General features: G+C 48.1%; 1 protein-coding gene across 1 annotated transcript in view; it reads left to right on the plus strand.

The window, feature by feature from the left end:
• Positions 1 to 11952, plus strand: part of LOC138579949 (uncharacterized abhydrolase domain-containing protein DDB_G0269086-like) — a 34122-nt gene extending 22170 nt beyond the window's left edge. Inside the window, exons 4-5 of the mRNA XM_069650172.1 lie at positions 10316 to 11314; positions 11356 to 11952. Coding sequence (XP_069506273.1) covers positions 10316 to 11314; positions 11356 to 11952 — 1596 coding nt within the window. The remainder of the gene's footprint in view (positions 1 to 10315; positions 11315 to 11355) is intronic.
• Positions 11953 to 17819: the final 5867 nt, after the last annotated feature.

Consider the following 17819-nt stretch of genomic DNA (forward strand, 5'->3'; position numbering starts at 1 on the left):
CAATGTCCACTGGAACCACCTTTCCTTCTGGTTCATTAACTGGTGTTTCTGGTCTGAACAGATAGGCTGCTGGCCTCCTCCATATTTTTCCTTCTATCCCTGGCATCCATGCAAATGCCATGTCTGTCCCGTACTGGAAGAGTTCGCCATCTACTGGCTCCGCCCTAATCGCTGTCTGTCCGCAGTATGCTTGCATAATCTGTCGTGCTGTGAGCATGTTAATCCCTGGAGTAGAGCAAATTATGCCGTCCTCAGTAAAGGAGATCGTCATATTCAACCTGTTCATTATGTCTCTCCACAGTATATTTACAGGTGAGGCACTATAATATAGAAGTGGAACTGACAGGTCATAATCTCCTATAGATAAGGGAATGTTATCAGTAAACGGAACCAACCCTCTAGCCCCAGAGAATCCTTGGGTGTTCATGGCTTCGCCTGACATCTTAAATTTATCTTCCCTTATGCAAGACCGGGTCGCCCCGGTGTCAACAAGGAATGATAATTTTTTGTCACCGATCGTTACCTCTATGCGTGGTTCCTCCGCACTATTAGGTGTTACTGACAGGATGGGACACACCAAGGCCGTCTGTGGGCTGTCCTATTGAGGGTACAACGATTGGCCATTTCCTGTGTAAGGGTTGTGTCCCAGGACCGTCACTCTACCCAGTTGTGTTTGTTGTACTTGGGGTTGTTGTGTTATCGCTACCTGTTGTTGCGGCAGTGAATATGTCTGTGGCTGTTGTTGTGTTATTAGTTGTTGCTGTTCATTTCCCTGTTGCAACGTCTGCTGTTGCTGTATGCCCTGCTGTTCCTGTGAGGGCCTTGGTTGTCCCTGTTCACTCCATGATGGTGTTCCTGGTCTAACTCTACACGTGCGTGACATGTGCCCTAATAGTCCACAACTCCAACACACCGGTGGTTCCCTACTCTGCCATGGAAAGCTCCCTGTGTTGTCCTGGTATTCTGGTTGTCCTGTGGGGTAGGAATTTCTAAGTCCTCCCACCTGCTGTTGGGTGTTATATCCGTATCCTCTCCCTCTCATAATTCCTCCTCTCCCCCTGTTACAATTATAATACCCAGCTCCTGGCATTGGGTATCCTCCTCCCATGTTGGTCGTGTATGGTTGGAGTGGCGGCACCTGTTGTGTTATAGTCTGTGAAGGTGGAGTTTGGGAGGAATCTTGTGCAGCCACTACTTGTGTGGGGTTTTGGGTCATTGTTGTAGGCGTAGTTATTAATGCCCCTTCCATTGTGTATTTAGTAAGCTTTTTCTGTACTAGTTTAGCCTCTTCCGTTTTCCTGTCCTCTTCCTTTTGTTTCATTTTTCCTTGCCATGTCCTGCAATGATGCACTATAGTCAGTTGTATTTCTGGCCATGCTTTTGCTTCCATTCCCACTACTTTCTTTAGTTGTTTCTGAACTCCTTCTGGGAGCCCTTGTACTAGTATATGATAAAATATTGCTGGTGTTTTGTCCCATTGTTCTCTAGTTTCCATGCGCCACTTCTCTTGGATTTCCTGGATATAATCAACAGGATCTTCGTTCTCACGCATCTTGCGGGAGGTAATTGCTCCTATGTCTGATGTGTCTGGGTACTGTACCCTCAGTGCCTGCCATAGTGCATGTCTGCAGTTTGCGAATGGTGCCCCATCATGCGATGTGTTTGTTATTGTTACCCCAGGGAATCCCGCTCTCTTCCAAATCTCATCCGCTGCATGCCCTAATATCGATATTAGAAGGCCCTTTACATCTCCTACTGCCACTTTCTGTCCTGCGGTGTGTTTTTCCATTTCATATATCCACTTACCCGCACCTCCACTTAATGATGGGAGCCTGCATTTTATATTTTCTTTGTCTGTATGCTTCCAAGGGACATACTGTGGTCTAACCCCTCCCCTCTCCAGAAGTGGCATTAAGTTATGTCTCGTTTTACCCTTTGTGTTCCATAAAATTGAGTCCTCACACCCTTCCTCTTCTTCCCTTTCTTCTACATCGTCAATTTCATCCGTATTTCCGCTGCTCGTAACTCTTTCTTCTCCACCTTTTCCCCTTCTTCCATCATTTCCTGTATTTAATGTGGGCATGTGTATTCGTCTTTCCTGTCTGCGTCTAGGGAGGTCCCTAAGCCGACATGCATAGGGTGTCAGTTCGTCTGTGAAGGGCGCAAGTTTTATTGTGCGTAACGAGCGTGAGGTGGTTGAGCATGTAGAGTGCGATGGGAGAGGGCGTGATGGGGACGGTGCGGCCTCATGTGTCTGTCTTTCCGCTATTCCTTGCTCTCCCTCCTCACTTTTCTCCAGCTCATCCTTTCTCCTACGGATCCATGGTGAGTCTGTGTTGGTCCGGGTGATGTATAGTTTATCTAGGCTTTCCCGTTCACTGTTTCTTCCTTCCTTCTCCACTCCTTCTTCTTCCTCACTACAAAAGTCAGTCATAAACGGCAACCCCCACTCGGTCTTTTTCCCCTTGATTGTTACTGTTTGTAAGTCTATTAGGTCCAGTTCTCCTTCTTCTCCTTTATCAACTGCCCCCCTTTGCGCTGATGTTGTTGCTACTTCTGTGTTTCTATATACATCCCCCCATACTTCACTCTCCCTTCTCCTATCTTCTCTTTCTCCTTCATTTCTATCCTCCATCTCCCTACCATTTTCCTCCCTTTTCCTTTTTAATTCCTCCATTACTTCACTACTCATCTGTTCCAGTATTCTTTCATCCTCTTTCTTCCTTTCCCATTTCACCCTTTCCCTTTCTAATATACTCTCTATCACCCTCCCTTCTTCGTATTTCTTAGTCGTTTCTGATAGTAATCTCCTCTTCCACATTGCCATTTCTCTTTCTTTCTCTTCTTCTTCCCTTTTCTTTTCTCGCAGCACTGCTCTTGATACCCTTTCTGCTGCTGCTTTTACCCTTTCAGCTTCTCTCCTTTGCTCCTCAGATCGTTCCCTTATTTTTTCCAATTCGTTCTTACCTTCTTTCCTTTTCCTCGCTCTCTCTCTTTCCTCCCTCTCGAGCTGTTTGATCAATTCATTCTGCTCATCCCTTAACTCTGCTAGTCGTTCCTCCAAAATCTCTTCCTTTTGTCGTAACAGCTCTTCCCCCCTCATTTCACTCTCCCTGGTATTATCCTCGTCTGTTTTCCTTACTACCTCCTTCTCTTCTCCTGTTAATGAACCTCGTAATTTTAATAGTATCTGTGCAGCTACCCACTCATCATTTCCTATTTCCACAGTTTGTTCTTCTCCAGTCCTCCCCTCCCCTGCTGGCATCTTCCTATGAGCCACATATGGTGGAGGGCTGTATGCCGGGTTCGAGTACCCCTCAGCCGCCCTTAACTGACCTCTTCCTATTTCTCCTAACTCCCTTAAAGGGTACAACCCCCCTCCCTCTGTTTTCACTCCCTTTGCTAGGGGTATATCGTTGCTCGGTTCCTTTTTTATTTCATTTGATGTATTATTTTTTTCTCCTCCCTCTTGTCCGTTCCCCGTGTTCTTTGGGTCTTCACTCCCCTTTTTCCCATCCTCTCCTTCCTCCTTAATCTCTTTCTCTTCCGGTATTTCCCCCACAGTGAACATTCCATTTGGTCCTGGTCGGGACCCTTGGAACATCCTCCATAAGTTAAACACCTCCACGTGGTTTGCCAACTTCTTCCCTTTGTATGTATTATGCAGATGGTTTAAAAGTGAATGTTGGCCATATGGATCGAAGCTACCATTAGGCGGCCACAGTGTTATCATTTTGTTGTCTGTTCCCTGGGTCCATTCTATGCTATACTTAATCAGTTTCTCCCTATGGGGTGACAGTGTGGTACATATGTGTTGTAGTGGGGTAGTGAGGGTGTTCCCCCACCCTCCCGATCCTGTCCCGTATGACATAGTAGCGCTCCACTTGTTACCCTTCCCCTATCTGGTAGCGGTTATCTCACTAGCAGTTTACAATATACAACCTTTTATCGTTACCTGGCCCCATAAGTTTGGGGACTTGCGATAGTCCGCTTAAGGAAAATTATAAGAATATAGTATTTACATTTGTATATTTTCTTCTGTCTGTCTTCCTTTACACGACACCCTTACGGCCCCCTGTGGCCGAGGCGCACGTAGCCCCCTGCGGCTGCGTACCCCTTATGACGTTCTTATACAGTCGTCCTATTTTCACTTGCTCCTCCTCCTTCTTCTACACTTGCCGTGGCCGGCGTTCTCCGTGCGCAGCCACGTCCCCCGTTTCGCCTTTCCCCGATCAACTCATTACCGTTTATCTCCGTTTCCACTCCCTTACCACAGTTCTCTTCCCCACCACTCTCAGAAAGAAAGATGCCTTGTGCTCGGGATATCCTATGAAAGCCCTACTGGTGACGTCACCGATCTCTTCGAGCTACTGGTAAATTCTTCATATATTCTTTAAGTTTAAAATACACTTGCAATCTACCCCCGTTAACCTCACAGCTGTCTTCCTGTCACTCCTGGAACAAGGTAATCAATAATATAATCGGACTGCGCACGCTGCGTCGCCTCGCGTGTAATACGCCCCTCGACAGGAGGGCTTGACCAGCCAATTATCTTCCGTATTGGGCAACTAACTAGCTACCGCCTACAGGGAAACGTCATCTACCTATCGAGTTTCTTGCTCGAACAATAGGGATCCTCATCTACTCATTGATCAATAAATGCCAAATCGTAGGAAACCACACACACACACACCCTTACACGTAGTCGCGACCTAGGCCAATCAGTGTCTACGAGCGGCCGCACGTGATGTTTTCGTGCTCCACCCCCCCTCTCTCGCGCAACGTAGCCGATTGCTCTCGCACTCGTTCGGCTACCATTCATTCCATTGCCAACACAAAATTATCAAACCTTCGCCGCTCACCAGTGCAACACCTCCCACCTCCCGTATTTAATTCCTCCCCCCTCCCTCACAATTTCACATTGCTTGTTGTGCGTGACATGCTCACCAAGTTCTCTTGATGCGGGGCCGCACGACTGCGTGCACCCCTCCAAGCGGCTCGCCACCTCCCCTCGTCTGGACCACGTCTGGACACTCGCCAACCGCGGGCGGGATACTTCTCAACCGGCTCCTGAGGGCCAATATCCGGATTGCGCTGTCCGGTCTTCTCGCAGCTCCGCGATGGTCCTGTAGTCCTCAGAAGGGGGCAACAGCAGAGGGGGCCGCGCCTCCGGGCCTCCTCGCAACGCGATTACCTGGAAAAAGTAAAAATAAAAAAGCAGATCTTAAACAGATCTCAGCAGTGCCTCCAACTTGTCGGGGGGAAATTCTGCCGGGGTCGGCCGGGCCGTCCGCAGACCTCCGGGCAGGGAGGCCCCAACTCCTCCCGTATATCCCAAAAGAGATAGAGTATGAGACACACGCAAGAAGCAAGGTGACTCTGCTGTTTATTAGACAAAACGGCAGGGATGGGTCAAGGAGCGTACGTGTCCGTCCTGACACACACACAATCGTGGGGCTCGCAGGCCCTTTTTACCTTAGTATGACGCGCTACTTGCGTCACTTGGAAAGTTTAGCAAAAAACCTATCTCCACTCTGGATTGGTTACTCGAGTGGTAGGGTTAGTATAGCGCACAAATAGAGAACGGTGTTAGTGGCTGAGGGTTAGTCAGGTGGTATACCTGGGCTGTCCCTTCAATTTGATACATGAAAATTGTTACCTGAAGACCTCTGAGGATTGGTCAATGTGAATGGTGTCAGTGATAAGAACCCCATGTTCTAATTGGTCCGCTCGCGAGCCTCCCAGTCTGGGACTATCGCTGTTCCCAGCTCGCGGTGCACCTGTCATTTGCAACAATGTTTTAATATGGGTAGGTGTAAACAATGTGAGGATTTATTCATATGTTGGGAGGTCGAATACTCCCACTGCTACAGATGTCCAATGAGTCTTTTAATTGTATCTTCCTGTGTCTTGAAACGTGGGATTCAGGCGTCTCCTTCCTCCTGGGCTTGGCATCTTGTCAGGTTTGGCTTTGTCACGTGAGGTGGGACCGTGTTTGAGGCAAAATTCAACACAATTAATATTGTTTTTCCTACTGTGTGCCTGGTTTATCTTGCAGGTGCGACCTTGGCGTTGGCTTGCAGCGTGCGAGATTGCAACATCGTGCCCTTGGCGGTGTGCTTTCGCCGGGCTCATTTTGCAGGGTCAGCAACCCAGTTCTTGCTCATTCAATGTTCATGGAAGCTTTTGCCTGCGGCCTACTTGGGCTTGGTGCATAGGTGGAACCGTTTGATGCAGGGCGCTTTAGGTTACGGTATCATATTGCTTTATCCTCAGTATCGTGTCCTCGTTATATTCTTCATTATAGTACATGGCTCTTAGAAGAAGCGTGAGCAAGCCGTTTTATATAAGTTCATGATGCGTCTTGCGTTTCTGCATTTTGAGAGCCTATGTGGAAAATAATAAAGATGTACGTCCGTGAGTATGTCTGTCGCCTACGTCATAGCACTGAGTATATTCTTCGTGTAGATTGGTGTATATTTGCACAGGTGTGCTGACCGTTGGCTAGGTCATCATGGCATCTCTAACGACGTGTAGGTTTAGTCGAGTTGATTCGTGCCGCAGGTGTCGGCATGGACAGGGCGGGCTGCTGGGCAGGTAGATGGACACATCCGTATGTTCCTGTACCAGGGTATTTGGTCGTCCGGTAGATAGGCAAACTCCTCTCGTGGCGGGTGTCTGGGCCGTGATCCTCTAGGCCAAGCGCGAGAGGGGAAGGGCGGGAGCCTGGTCTTCCATTCTCCCACTTCACTCTAGAAGCATATCTCCACCCAACCTAGGGGACGGGGAAAAGTGAGACGCACAACGGAGCGGCCCCTGCTACACAGGCTATCGATTTTTTGTTTTTGTTTTTTTTTTTTCCCCCCACTGGTACATGACAGGATATATGGCAAGAGGGGGTGATTATCCGACTTGCTCCCACCCACCCCATATACGGGCTCTTCAGCCAAGTATTGGGTCAGTGCCGGCTGGTTGGCCCACCCAATGCTACTGTTCTTGGCTAACCATAGGCCCACAGTTAGGTCTAAGTTCTAAAAAGTTGTGGAAGTTGATCCACAGGTTGTTTACTTTGGGAGAAAGACAGGGATGGGCTCAAGGTGCATAGATGTTCTGGTAGACCACAAAACGCAGACCTCACAGGCCCATTCCCAAGCGCAACCCATACAGCAATTCAATGGCTAAACTCATACTAGTAACCCTAAACATCCAAGGGCTAGGTCACCCTATAAAGCGCAGACAAATGCTCAATTACTTGAGAGACATACATGGAGATATAATTTTCCTACAAGATACCCACGTCAACAAAACCAGCAGAAAAATTGGCACGAGGTTGGGTAGGCATAGCTATACATTCACCAAGCCACGGGAAACGGGGGATCTCTCTCCTGGTACACAAGCGGGTCAGCCTGCAAGTGCAGCACACACCTACCGACAGAGAGGGCCGCTTTGCACTATTACAAGGCAGGATCCAACAGCACCCAATCACCTTGCTGAATATTTTTTCCCCTACAATGGACACGCCAGCCATTTTTACATGCACGTTCTCCAAATGCGCCCAATTCATGGGGAACCTCACTATAATAGGACCTGGGCGTAACCCTGGACCCAGACCTGGACCAAATCCAATAACCCACTCAACCCCATAAAAAGATCAACCCTCCAAGCACTAATGTCTGATTTACAACAAACAGTCACCTGGCATAGTACCCACATGAACCGGCGAGTCTACACATTATACTCCCTCTGCCACAACAGCTACTCCGGATTAGACTATTGCCTGATGCCAGCCAACACAACACATATGGTAACCGACTGCAACGTTAAACAGATCACCATATTAGACCACATTTTTATTCACTCGCTGCAGCAGTTTCAACCCATTAGCTCAATATTTGAAAATGTTTTTTTCTGTTGGTTTCTGATGTAACTTATTTATATAATGTTTTGTTTTGGCTGTAAGATGGAACTTTAAGCTAAAACTATTGCACTGGAGTACAAATAGGAGACAGATGTGCTATGAGGAGGGACATGTAGCCTACTGGTGAGGTCTGGTATTCACCCACCCACTGACCGCCCATGGCCATGTTGATCTCTATGACCATTCCGATTCACTGCCAGCGCCTGCTTACCCAAAATGCACAGTCTTGGGAACTGTTTCAGTAAGAGTTAGTGTGATCACCAAGTAACATCAAACTGTGCTGTAAAGTGCCTACCAGTGTTATTTCTAAGCAGTCTTCTGAGAATAATTGCTGCTGCAAATAAGCTCCTGATGTAATAAAAATGTTTTAACCAAGTGCACCTTGATTAATAAGCAATACACATGCCCTTGCATCTGTTCCTTACACTGGAGACCTATTGAAAACAAGCATTGGCAAAGCCAACATTTTTAGTTTGTGTGCAGGCATTTGGCAGTCACGGACATCATATGTCCAGGTAGTCACATCAGTTTCCAGCTGTTGCCATCATCTGGCTAGTTGGTACCATTGGACAGTGCCTGGCAAATGCCTATCCTATGCGTCGACTAAACTATTGACTTTGCCAAGGCTTTTGGCAATGTTGCAAACTTGGCGGTTATTTTGAATATATAGTTTTCTTGAATGTAGGAAGTTTTTTTTAAACTCATTTCGTTTTGCGAACATTTAATTTTAAAATGGGCACCATTTAAAAATACTTTGTTTTTATAGAAATTAGAACTTATTTGTATTGAAATTAAATCCAACGTAAAATATAAAGGTACTGTTTCAAAGACCAAAGCTACCATGTGCTACATAAGTTGGGCTGTTCATGTTTTTCACAAGACTGGATGTTATCCAGACACATTGTCAGGACAGAATGAAATGTACAGAGATAGTCATCAAACACAATGTATGATTCCTGTGGAAATATTTGAATATAAGTAACTGACAGTTTAATGCAAGAAAATAATGTTGGGCCACCGATTTTGGAGAGTTTATTTGTGGATATTGCTTAGGAGCTCTGAAACTTCTACAGTGGTGATTTTTTGAAGTATAACAGCCTATTCACAGAACTATACCATTATATCCATGTGCCTTTTGCCCACCCAGATAAAAAATGTCCACGCAGCAGGCTATCCATGCCTTTGTTTGAGAAACTTTTGCATACGTAACTGAATATCATAGCAGATCACAATTTATTACTACAACTTGTCGAAGCAGTTCTTGCCATGCCCCAAAAACCTTTTCAATAAAAATGGCAACAAAGCGACCCACCTATATATTCCTGTTCACAAATGTTTGTATTTGTAACTGAATCTTTGACACAAGAAAATCATGTTGGGTCAATGATGTCGGCATGTTTATTTGTATATATATTCTCTGCTCCCTAATGTCAGTGTGTTTTGCCCAGCTCAAAAATATTTTCCAAGAAAATGGCAATAAAACGCATTACCGTGAAGAAATATTTGAATAACTAACTGACTTTTTAATAATATATGTATGTTAATGTTAATGTTAAGGACATTTGTACCGCGCACTATCACCACCTAAGTGGTCCCCTGGCGCTCTGGCGGCTCTGAAAAGGGGAGGAGAGGGGGTGGGTTAGTGGGAATAAGCAGGAACAGTGCAAGAGAACAGTGATGTGCTGTTGGCAGCCTCCGCCCGGGGGGTCCATTGGCTGGGCTTGGGGTGTTTTACGGTCCGTAGTCGTCGTGTGCTGTTGTGCAAGCCTATGTGTGGTTTGTTTTGTTGTTGCATTGTTGTGAAGTTTGAGCGGATTGCTGCGTACAATAAAAAGAAAATACATTCATGTTGATCCATGGATATAGGCATTTGTATTTGTGTATAAACTGCTTCATTTTATCCATGTGTATTTTGCTTGGCCTGACGTTCCTTTTCCTAGACAGTAGCAATAAGGTGAGCTAACCATGTATTCATATGTAGTTACATTTGAATACGTAACTACGACAAACAAAACATCCTGGCAGCATGTTTATTTGACAAAGTGACCGGTTTGGAGAGGACCAGTACATGAGGGAAAAGTAATAATGCAACCCTTAATAGTGCAAAAGATGGTGTTACCAGTGGGAGGGGAGAACGACAGGCTGAGAAGGAAAGGTTAGTAGACACAGAAAGGAGACTGTAAAGAACTGTAAGAAGGTATCACACTGGGAAGGAGGCTGCTAAGACTGGGAGAGCCCAAAGAAAAAGGAATTCCTGAAAACATGAAGCTGAACCCAAGGGAAGACAGCAGAGGCTTACGTACCGTTAAAGCAGATAAAGGAGAGACCAGTGAGGCCAATGTTTGGGTGAAGGAGAATGTACCTAGAGAAGAGACTACAGGTCCAGGCATGGGCTAGGGGAAGACCCTGACCAAGGAGAAGGCAGAGAAAGAAGAGGTGGAGACCCTGACCAAGGAGAAGGCAGAGAAAGAAGAGGTGGATACCCTGACCAAGGAGAAGGTGCAGCAAGAAGAGGTGGAGACCCTGACCAAGGAGAAGGCAGAGCTAGAAGAGGTGGAGACCCTGACCAAGGAGAATGCAGAGCAAGAAGAGGTGGAGACCCTGACCAAGGAGAAAGCAGAGCAAGAAGAGGTGGAGACCCGGACCAAGGAGAAGGCAGAGCCAGAACAGGTGGAGACCCTGACCCAGGAGAAAGCAGAGCAAGAAGAGGTGGAGACCCCGATCAAGGAGAAGGCAAAGCAAGAAGAGGTGGAGACCCCGGCCAAGGAGAAGGTGGAGCAAGAAGAGTTGGAGACCCTGACCAAGGAGAAGGCAGAGCAAGAAGAGGTGGAGACCCTGGCCCATAAGAAGGCAGAGAAAGAAGAGGTGGAGACCCTGACCAAGGATAAGCTGCAGGAAGAAGAGGCGGGAAACCTGACCAAGGAGAAGGCAGAGCAAGAAGAGGTGGAGGCCCTGACCAAGGAGAAGGCACAGCAAGAAGAGGTGGAGACCCTGACCAAGGAGAATGCAGAACAAGAAGAGGTGGAGACCCTGACCAAGGAGAAGGTGCAGCAAGAAGAGATGGAGACCCTGACCAAGGAGAAGGCGCAGCAAGAAGAGATGGAGACCCTGACCAAGGAGAAGGCGCAGCAAGAAGAGGTGCAGACCCTGACCAAGGAGAAGGCGCAGCAAGAGGAGGTGGAGACCCTGACCAAGGAGAAGGCGCAGCAAGAAGAGGTGGAGACCCTGACCAAGGAGAAGGTGCAGCAAGAAGAGGTGGAGACCCTGACCAAGGAGAAGGCAGAGCAAGAAGAGGTTGAGACCCTGACCAAGGATAAGGTGCACGAAGAAGAGGTGGGGACCATGACCAAGGAGAAGGCAGAACAAGAAGAGGTGGAGACCCTGACCGAGGAGAAGGCACAGCAAGAAGAGAGACGGAGACCCTGACCCATGAGAAGGCAGAGCAAGAAGAGGTGAAGACCCTGACCAAGGAGAAGGCAGAACAAGAAGAGGTTGAGACCTTGACCAAGGAGAAGGCAGAGCAAGAAGAGCTGGAGACCCTGACCAAGGAGAAGGCAGAGCAGGAAGAGCTGGAGACCCTGACCCATGATCAGGTAGAGCAAGAAGAGGTGGAGACTCTTACCAAGGAGAATGCACAGCAAGAAGAGCTGGAGACCCTGACCAAGGAGAAGGCAGAGCAAGAAGAGCTGGAGACCCTGACGCATGAGCAGGCAGAGCAAGAAGAGGTGGAAACCCTGACCAAGGAGAAGGCAGAGCAAGAAGAGGTGGAGACCCTGACCAGGGAGAAGGCGGAGCAAGAAGAGGTAGAGACCCTGACCCAGGAGAAGGTGCAGCAAGAAGAGGTGGAGACCCTGACCAAGGAGAAGGCAGAGCAAGAAGAGGTGGAGACCCTGACGGAGGAGAAGACAGCGGAAGAAGAGGTGGCCACCCTGACTGAGGAGAAGGCGGAGCAAGAAGAGGTAGAGACCCTGACCAAGGAGAAGGCAGAGCAAGAAGAGCTGGAGACCCCTGAGCAGGGCGAAGGAGAAGGTTAGTTGGAAGAAGGGCCTGTGCATTAACACAGGCAGAGGATTGGCTGTAAGAGTGGCCCCAGGGGAATACAAGAACCTTGTGGGATCATTTTACAGTGTGGTAGACACTTTAAAACCCTAGAGAAATTGCTTACCATCATGTCAAAGAAACAAAAAGCATGTTAAACAAAATCGATGTATGTGTCATATCTGGTGCCTTGTTAGAGTTACCTATTTTCCCAAGTGTGCAATCGTGCAAATAAATGTTTTCCAAGACAAATTGCAACAAAGCTCACCACCCATGCATTACAACGGAAAATGATTTGAATAGTGTGTGTGCATCCAGTGCTTCCTGTTTTGCTGATCCCGAAAATCTACCCATGCATTCCGGCTGAATACAAGTTGAATTTTCAAGTAACGTGACGCAAACCACTCATGACAGGTTATGGATGTTGGCAGGTTTAGTTGTGTATATTCCCCATCTCCAACTCATTAGTGTGTTTTGCCTTGTCAGAACATTCTTTATAGAGGTGGCAGTAAAGCGTGCTACCCATGCGTTCCTGTCAGCATGTGGCTACTAGGCCTATACAGTTTCATCTTGAACTTGTGCACGGTGACAAAGTCCCGCTGGGGTGCACCCCTGTGCCGCCACTCATGCCATGATGATGGGTGCAGTAGGGAGGATCTCTCTGGCCAACTCCACTGTGCACAGATTGGGAGGCAGGGGCTGGCCACCGTAACAAGACACAATGTGGCACTGTTCTTCTAAGAGACCGAAGTACGACCACCAAGATCAGGCTGTTTGCAGCCAAAGACTTTTTACCCTGTAACCCGGATGTAGTATAGGGAGTTAGCAGCAGATGCAGACAATGGATATAACTGTTGTGCAGGGCTCTGGTTGAGGGAGCACGCGGGTGGACAGATTCCCCCCTCTTTTTTCAAAGGGCACCTTGATATGCTAATTTCTGGTGACGCCACATTCAATTGGTATGTTAATGATTCCCCCCACTCTTATTTTAGAACTTGACCTCTGCTGTTACAGACCATTCGTGCGACCCAGTGGGGGAGATGCACACATACTTGTGTACTTTTCCAGGTCAGAGAGAGACACACTCAGGAAGTAAGATATTGAGAAACTCTGGAAGTCGAGGAAAGCCTGGGCAGGGAGAGACAGGGGGGCTGATGAGCAAGAGGGTCCACGGAGCACAACGCTTTATTGGTCCCCTCCCTCTAATAGCATGCATAGAAAAGGAAATCAAGATGATGAAACAAGGACATACTGCAGAGTCATGGGAAAGAGGCAACAAAAACATCCAACCAATCAGAATATGAATCTCCCACACAAGCACACGCGAAGGCCCTTAGATCTGGGGAGATCAGAGAGGCAGGGTCTTGGCCCTATATAAGGCAGTGTCATGATTCCTGCCCCTCATGACCTCAGCCCTCCAAGATGTCGGGCTGGAGCCAGGCCACGATCACCTACATGGCCCTCAAGGGCCTCTCCATCCCTCCAAAGACCCACTTGGAGTCAGACTTGGCACTTGTGGCACCAGACTCACTCATTCCCATAGGATAACATTGGGGATTGGACTTGTAGTGCATTGATGGGAACAAGATGGATGCCCCCACATATTTTGGTTCCCAGAACTCCATGTGCAGTCTAGTCTTTTGGGTGTGGTTCAGCCCAGAGACACCTGGGATACCCAGAGACTATTTAAGCCACGCCCAGGCTGAGAAACATGCTTTGTGTTTTCTGCACCTGCAGCGTGGCACTTACCATGTTCGGATCGGTCTCCAGTAGGCCTGCATCTTTCTTCTGCGCTCAGCTCCTGCAAGAACAAGAATACTGTTAGGAACAGCCTTACCTTGCGGCACTTCTGCCCATCATTCATCGCTCCTTCTGTTCTGCGGGCATCTTCGGCGGTGTCATTCCCATCCTGGCACGCCGCTTCCTAGGGAAAAGAACAGAAAAAAGGCATTAGTAAGCATTCAGCAAATCTGCGCTTATTTTTAAAGACTGTACGAGCTTCAAACACTTACCTGAATCCCAGCCGCTCTGGGGGAAATCTGTCTCCGGAACTTCTCATCCATCTGCAAGAGGGAAAAGACACTCCAGGTTAGCGTGGAAACATCTAGAGGCGCCGCATACCGCGCTTACCGCATTTCTTCTTCATAACCGGCATCCACGCTGAAAACGTTGCGGCACCTAAAAGACACAGAAAAAGAACTCAGTTCAATACAAATACGAAAGGGTCATCGTGTTCTCACTCACCTTCAGTGCTACTCATCTCAGCAGCACGTCGCCATCCCCGGACGCCGGCCATCATCTAAGGAAGGAAAGGAACGAAGTTAGAAAACTTACCTGTCGGACTCTTACCAGTGAAGTAACTAGGCAGCAAAGAGCCTGCATCAATCAACGTGCCCCTGCACTGAAAGCAGGACGGAGAGCACACTTTCCAAGAAAACAAGGCCCAGTCTCCAGTCGAGTAGACTCCAGGGAAGGGTCTGAGGTCGTAAGGGGATAAACAGGATGAGTGACGTCCCCGTGGATTCCAAGTGAGTGTTGCAGGGAGGTGCTCTGGAAGAAGGAGGAGGTTATTCAGAGGAGGCTGGTGGAAAGAGCGGATGGAGTGAGGACGGGAGGCTAAGAGTTGGAGAAAAGAAGAGGAACAACAGGAGTGGAGGAGACGAGGAATAACCAAAGGAGAGGAGGAATAAAAGAGGAAAGGAAAAGGGTGAGACAACAGGAGGGATTACAGCAGGGAGGAGGAGAGAAGGTGATTTGAAGGTGGGGCATAGTATGGAGTAGGGTGAACCCATACCCTGGCAAGGGTAATCTTGGGACTTGCAAAGGAGTGTGTAAGTGGCGCAACATGTGGCATGTGCAAGTGGGGAACAGAGAGAAATAAAGTAAAAGGGATAGGAGGAGGCCCTGTAGGTATGACCATGTGGCGACTTGGCGAAGAGGAAGCAGAGAGTGAGTGGCAAGCACAAGATCTAGGACCCTGAGGCAGGTACAATGCAAGAAGCCTAGTAGGAAGCCGATGGTAGTTATATCCTGGGCTCCTGTTTGCTTGAGACTCTGGCCCTTTCCTGAAGGCTCAGGTTCAACACTTGGTAGAGCCATCGCTGATAGCTACCACCACTCTGGAATCGAGACACCCCTCATCATATGCAAGCATTGAAAACCCAGCATGAAAGATGAAATGTCAAGCGAGATACTTCACCCAGAGACGGTGAACCACAGGGCCCCAAGGGCAATTTAAAAAAAGGAGCCATAAACATGTTTCAGTCTTGTTGGGCCTCATAAGTGAGGAGTAGCCTGGTGTCTCTAAGCCCAACAAGGCTGCCGAAACATGTCTGGGGATGCTTGTGGCCTCGTGTAGAAGGGATGTGACCTAGCAGTTCAGGCTGGACTGCCCCGTTTGGGGTCGGACTAAGCGTTATTTGCATATGGTCTAAATCCTTCTGTAATGGCATGGCAGGCGAAGAACAATGGTCTGGAGGTTTGCCCAGAGCAATACCAGGGGTTAAGATTCATTCTAAACCTACCAGCCATCACCTGTTTGGTTTTCCCCAGTAGCAGTATGCAAGGGATCCCCTAGACCCCCCTCCCTACCCTTGTGTGTGTGCTTTCTTATTACACATCAAGACTTCCCTTGTGTCCCAAGAAGCATAACGAGGATCCTAGAAGACTAAGTCTGGAAGATGCTGAGCAAGCCTCCTGCGGCAGTAGTGATCTGGAAGCAGCTGATGCTATTATGAAGTGACATTCGATAGGAGAAAATGTCCAGCCTGGCTAGCTTCAGACCGCGGGAGCCTGTTGTCAGTCATTGGGAATCGGACTTCATCACCTGGGAAAACTTCCAACCGTCACACAAGCAAGCTCACCTGGGGGCTCTGCACTAATTACAGACCCCATTCTTAACCTGCACAGAGTACCACGCATCTTAAGCTCACTGGGTCAGTTACAACACCCACTAGTATGTAATGGGGTGAGAGTGCAGAGTAGATTGTGGCGAGGAGCGATAGAGCAGAGAAAGGGAGAGTGCTGAGGAAGAGATAGTGGCGAGAGAGAGCTATAAGATTTATGAAGGGATGGAATGAAGCTAGAAAAACATTGAAAAAGTGTGAGAAGAGACGACGCACAGAAGAAAAACATCGAATAGGGGGGAGAGAGGAAGGAGCAGAAAAGAGCGGGGGAGTCGGCACTGTTGGGATCATGCAAGACCCGCTGCCACGTAGTCTTGCGAGACTTCCGGTGCAACTAAAAGACTTTTCGTGACTTTATTCTTTGCACTACCCTACACTGTTTATGTGCTGCAGTTCCTGGACTTATAAAGCACCAGTCTTGTTTTGTTTAACTGCTAATGTTACTATAGCATTAAAGTTGCTAAATCCAGCTGGCTTATCCCCCTGTCTTATCCCCTCCTTATTTACTACATATTTGGCGACGAGGATTGGGACTTGAACCTACGCAGCATCATGCAAGGAGCGACGCTGCCCCTGCCTTTTCAACAAACGCCAGGTAGGCCTGCAATTCCAGGGCCACAATTGCATCCCCTGTTCACTACTTACCTGGAAGCACTGGGCGGTGCGTGGTACACAGCGGCAAGGCGCAGAGCAATGTTATTAAATGCGCTGGGGGTGGCTAAAGAGTGTTTGCAGGCCTTACGCCCGAAGTAGGGGCCGATGAAAATGACGATGTATATAAAGAGGCTGTCAGGAGAATAATTAAGCGCTTTGCCAGCAAAGACAATACGGTGGTGCACAAGATACATTTCTACAATTGCAAACGAGAAGCGTCTGAACCTGTAGACGACTATGTGAACTAGCTGGACTGTGCAACTTTGGAAACAACGCAGAAGGATTCATCTGCGACATGCTGACAGTCAACATCAACAGCAGAAAAGTGCAGGACAGATTTATTTTGGAGAAGGAACTCCAACTGGAAAAGGCCATTGGGATTGCGAGGGCAGTGGAAGAAACGGCAGGGAGACAGAAAGAATACGCAGGAAGCTCCGGCCCAGCGGAAGTCCAAGCAATGACCTTCAGGAATAAGAAGGAGAAACAAGTGACTGACGCAAGAGAAGGGAAGTTGGGAAAGAAAGAACCACTGAAGTGTCACAGGTGCACCAGCACCAAACACTTGGCCAACGACAGCGAATGTCCAGCAAGAGACAAGGAATGTTCGGTGTGCAGAAGAATTGGACATTTTTCATTGGTATGCAGGTGGTGTAATAGAAAAGTCACAAACATTAACACGGGACACAACGTGGAGGGAGACTATTCATCTGAAGAAGAAGGGAGACCCACAGTGTTAATTGTAAACAACCCACGAGCCAGGAGGGAAAAGCCCCACTGCACAATCAGAGTGAACGGCATGGAGACGAGAGCCATGGCAGATTCGGGCTCCGATTTGACCATACTGCCCCTGCGCACATACATAGACATGATGGGCACCAAAAAGGTTGAATTTCTCAGCACATGCCACAAGCCCACAGTATTTGGAGGTGCGTCAGTTGACCTATTAGGATACATCGAAGGGAAGGTGGAGTTCAAGGGGAGAGAGACCACCACAAGAATATACTTCACCCAGGAAGGCCCAGCAGTCCTAGGATGGGACGACTAACCCAAGCTCAAGATCAAATTGGATCCCAGCACGGAAGATCAGGTGTTAACAGTGTATACAAGAGGAGTGCTGGTTGTTAAAGAGGACTTTCCCCAAGCTGTTTTCGGAAGGGCCAGGGAAAATCAAGAACTTTGTACACGAGATAATACTTAAAGCAAATGCAGTCCCTGTAAAGCATAAAGTAAGGCCTGTGCCAGCAACAGCCAGAGACACACTCAGAACCAAGCTCAACAAAATGGTGAAGGAGGGCACCATCGAA

This window comes from Ambystoma mexicanum, chromosome 3p, assembly GCF_040938575.1.
Source record: "Ambystoma mexicanum isolate Mex_15411 chromosome 3p, UKY_AmexF1_1, whole genome shotgun sequence".
Classification (NCBI taxonomy): Eukaryota; Metazoa; Chordata; class Amphibia; order Caudata; family Ambystomatidae; genus Ambystoma; species Ambystoma mexicanum.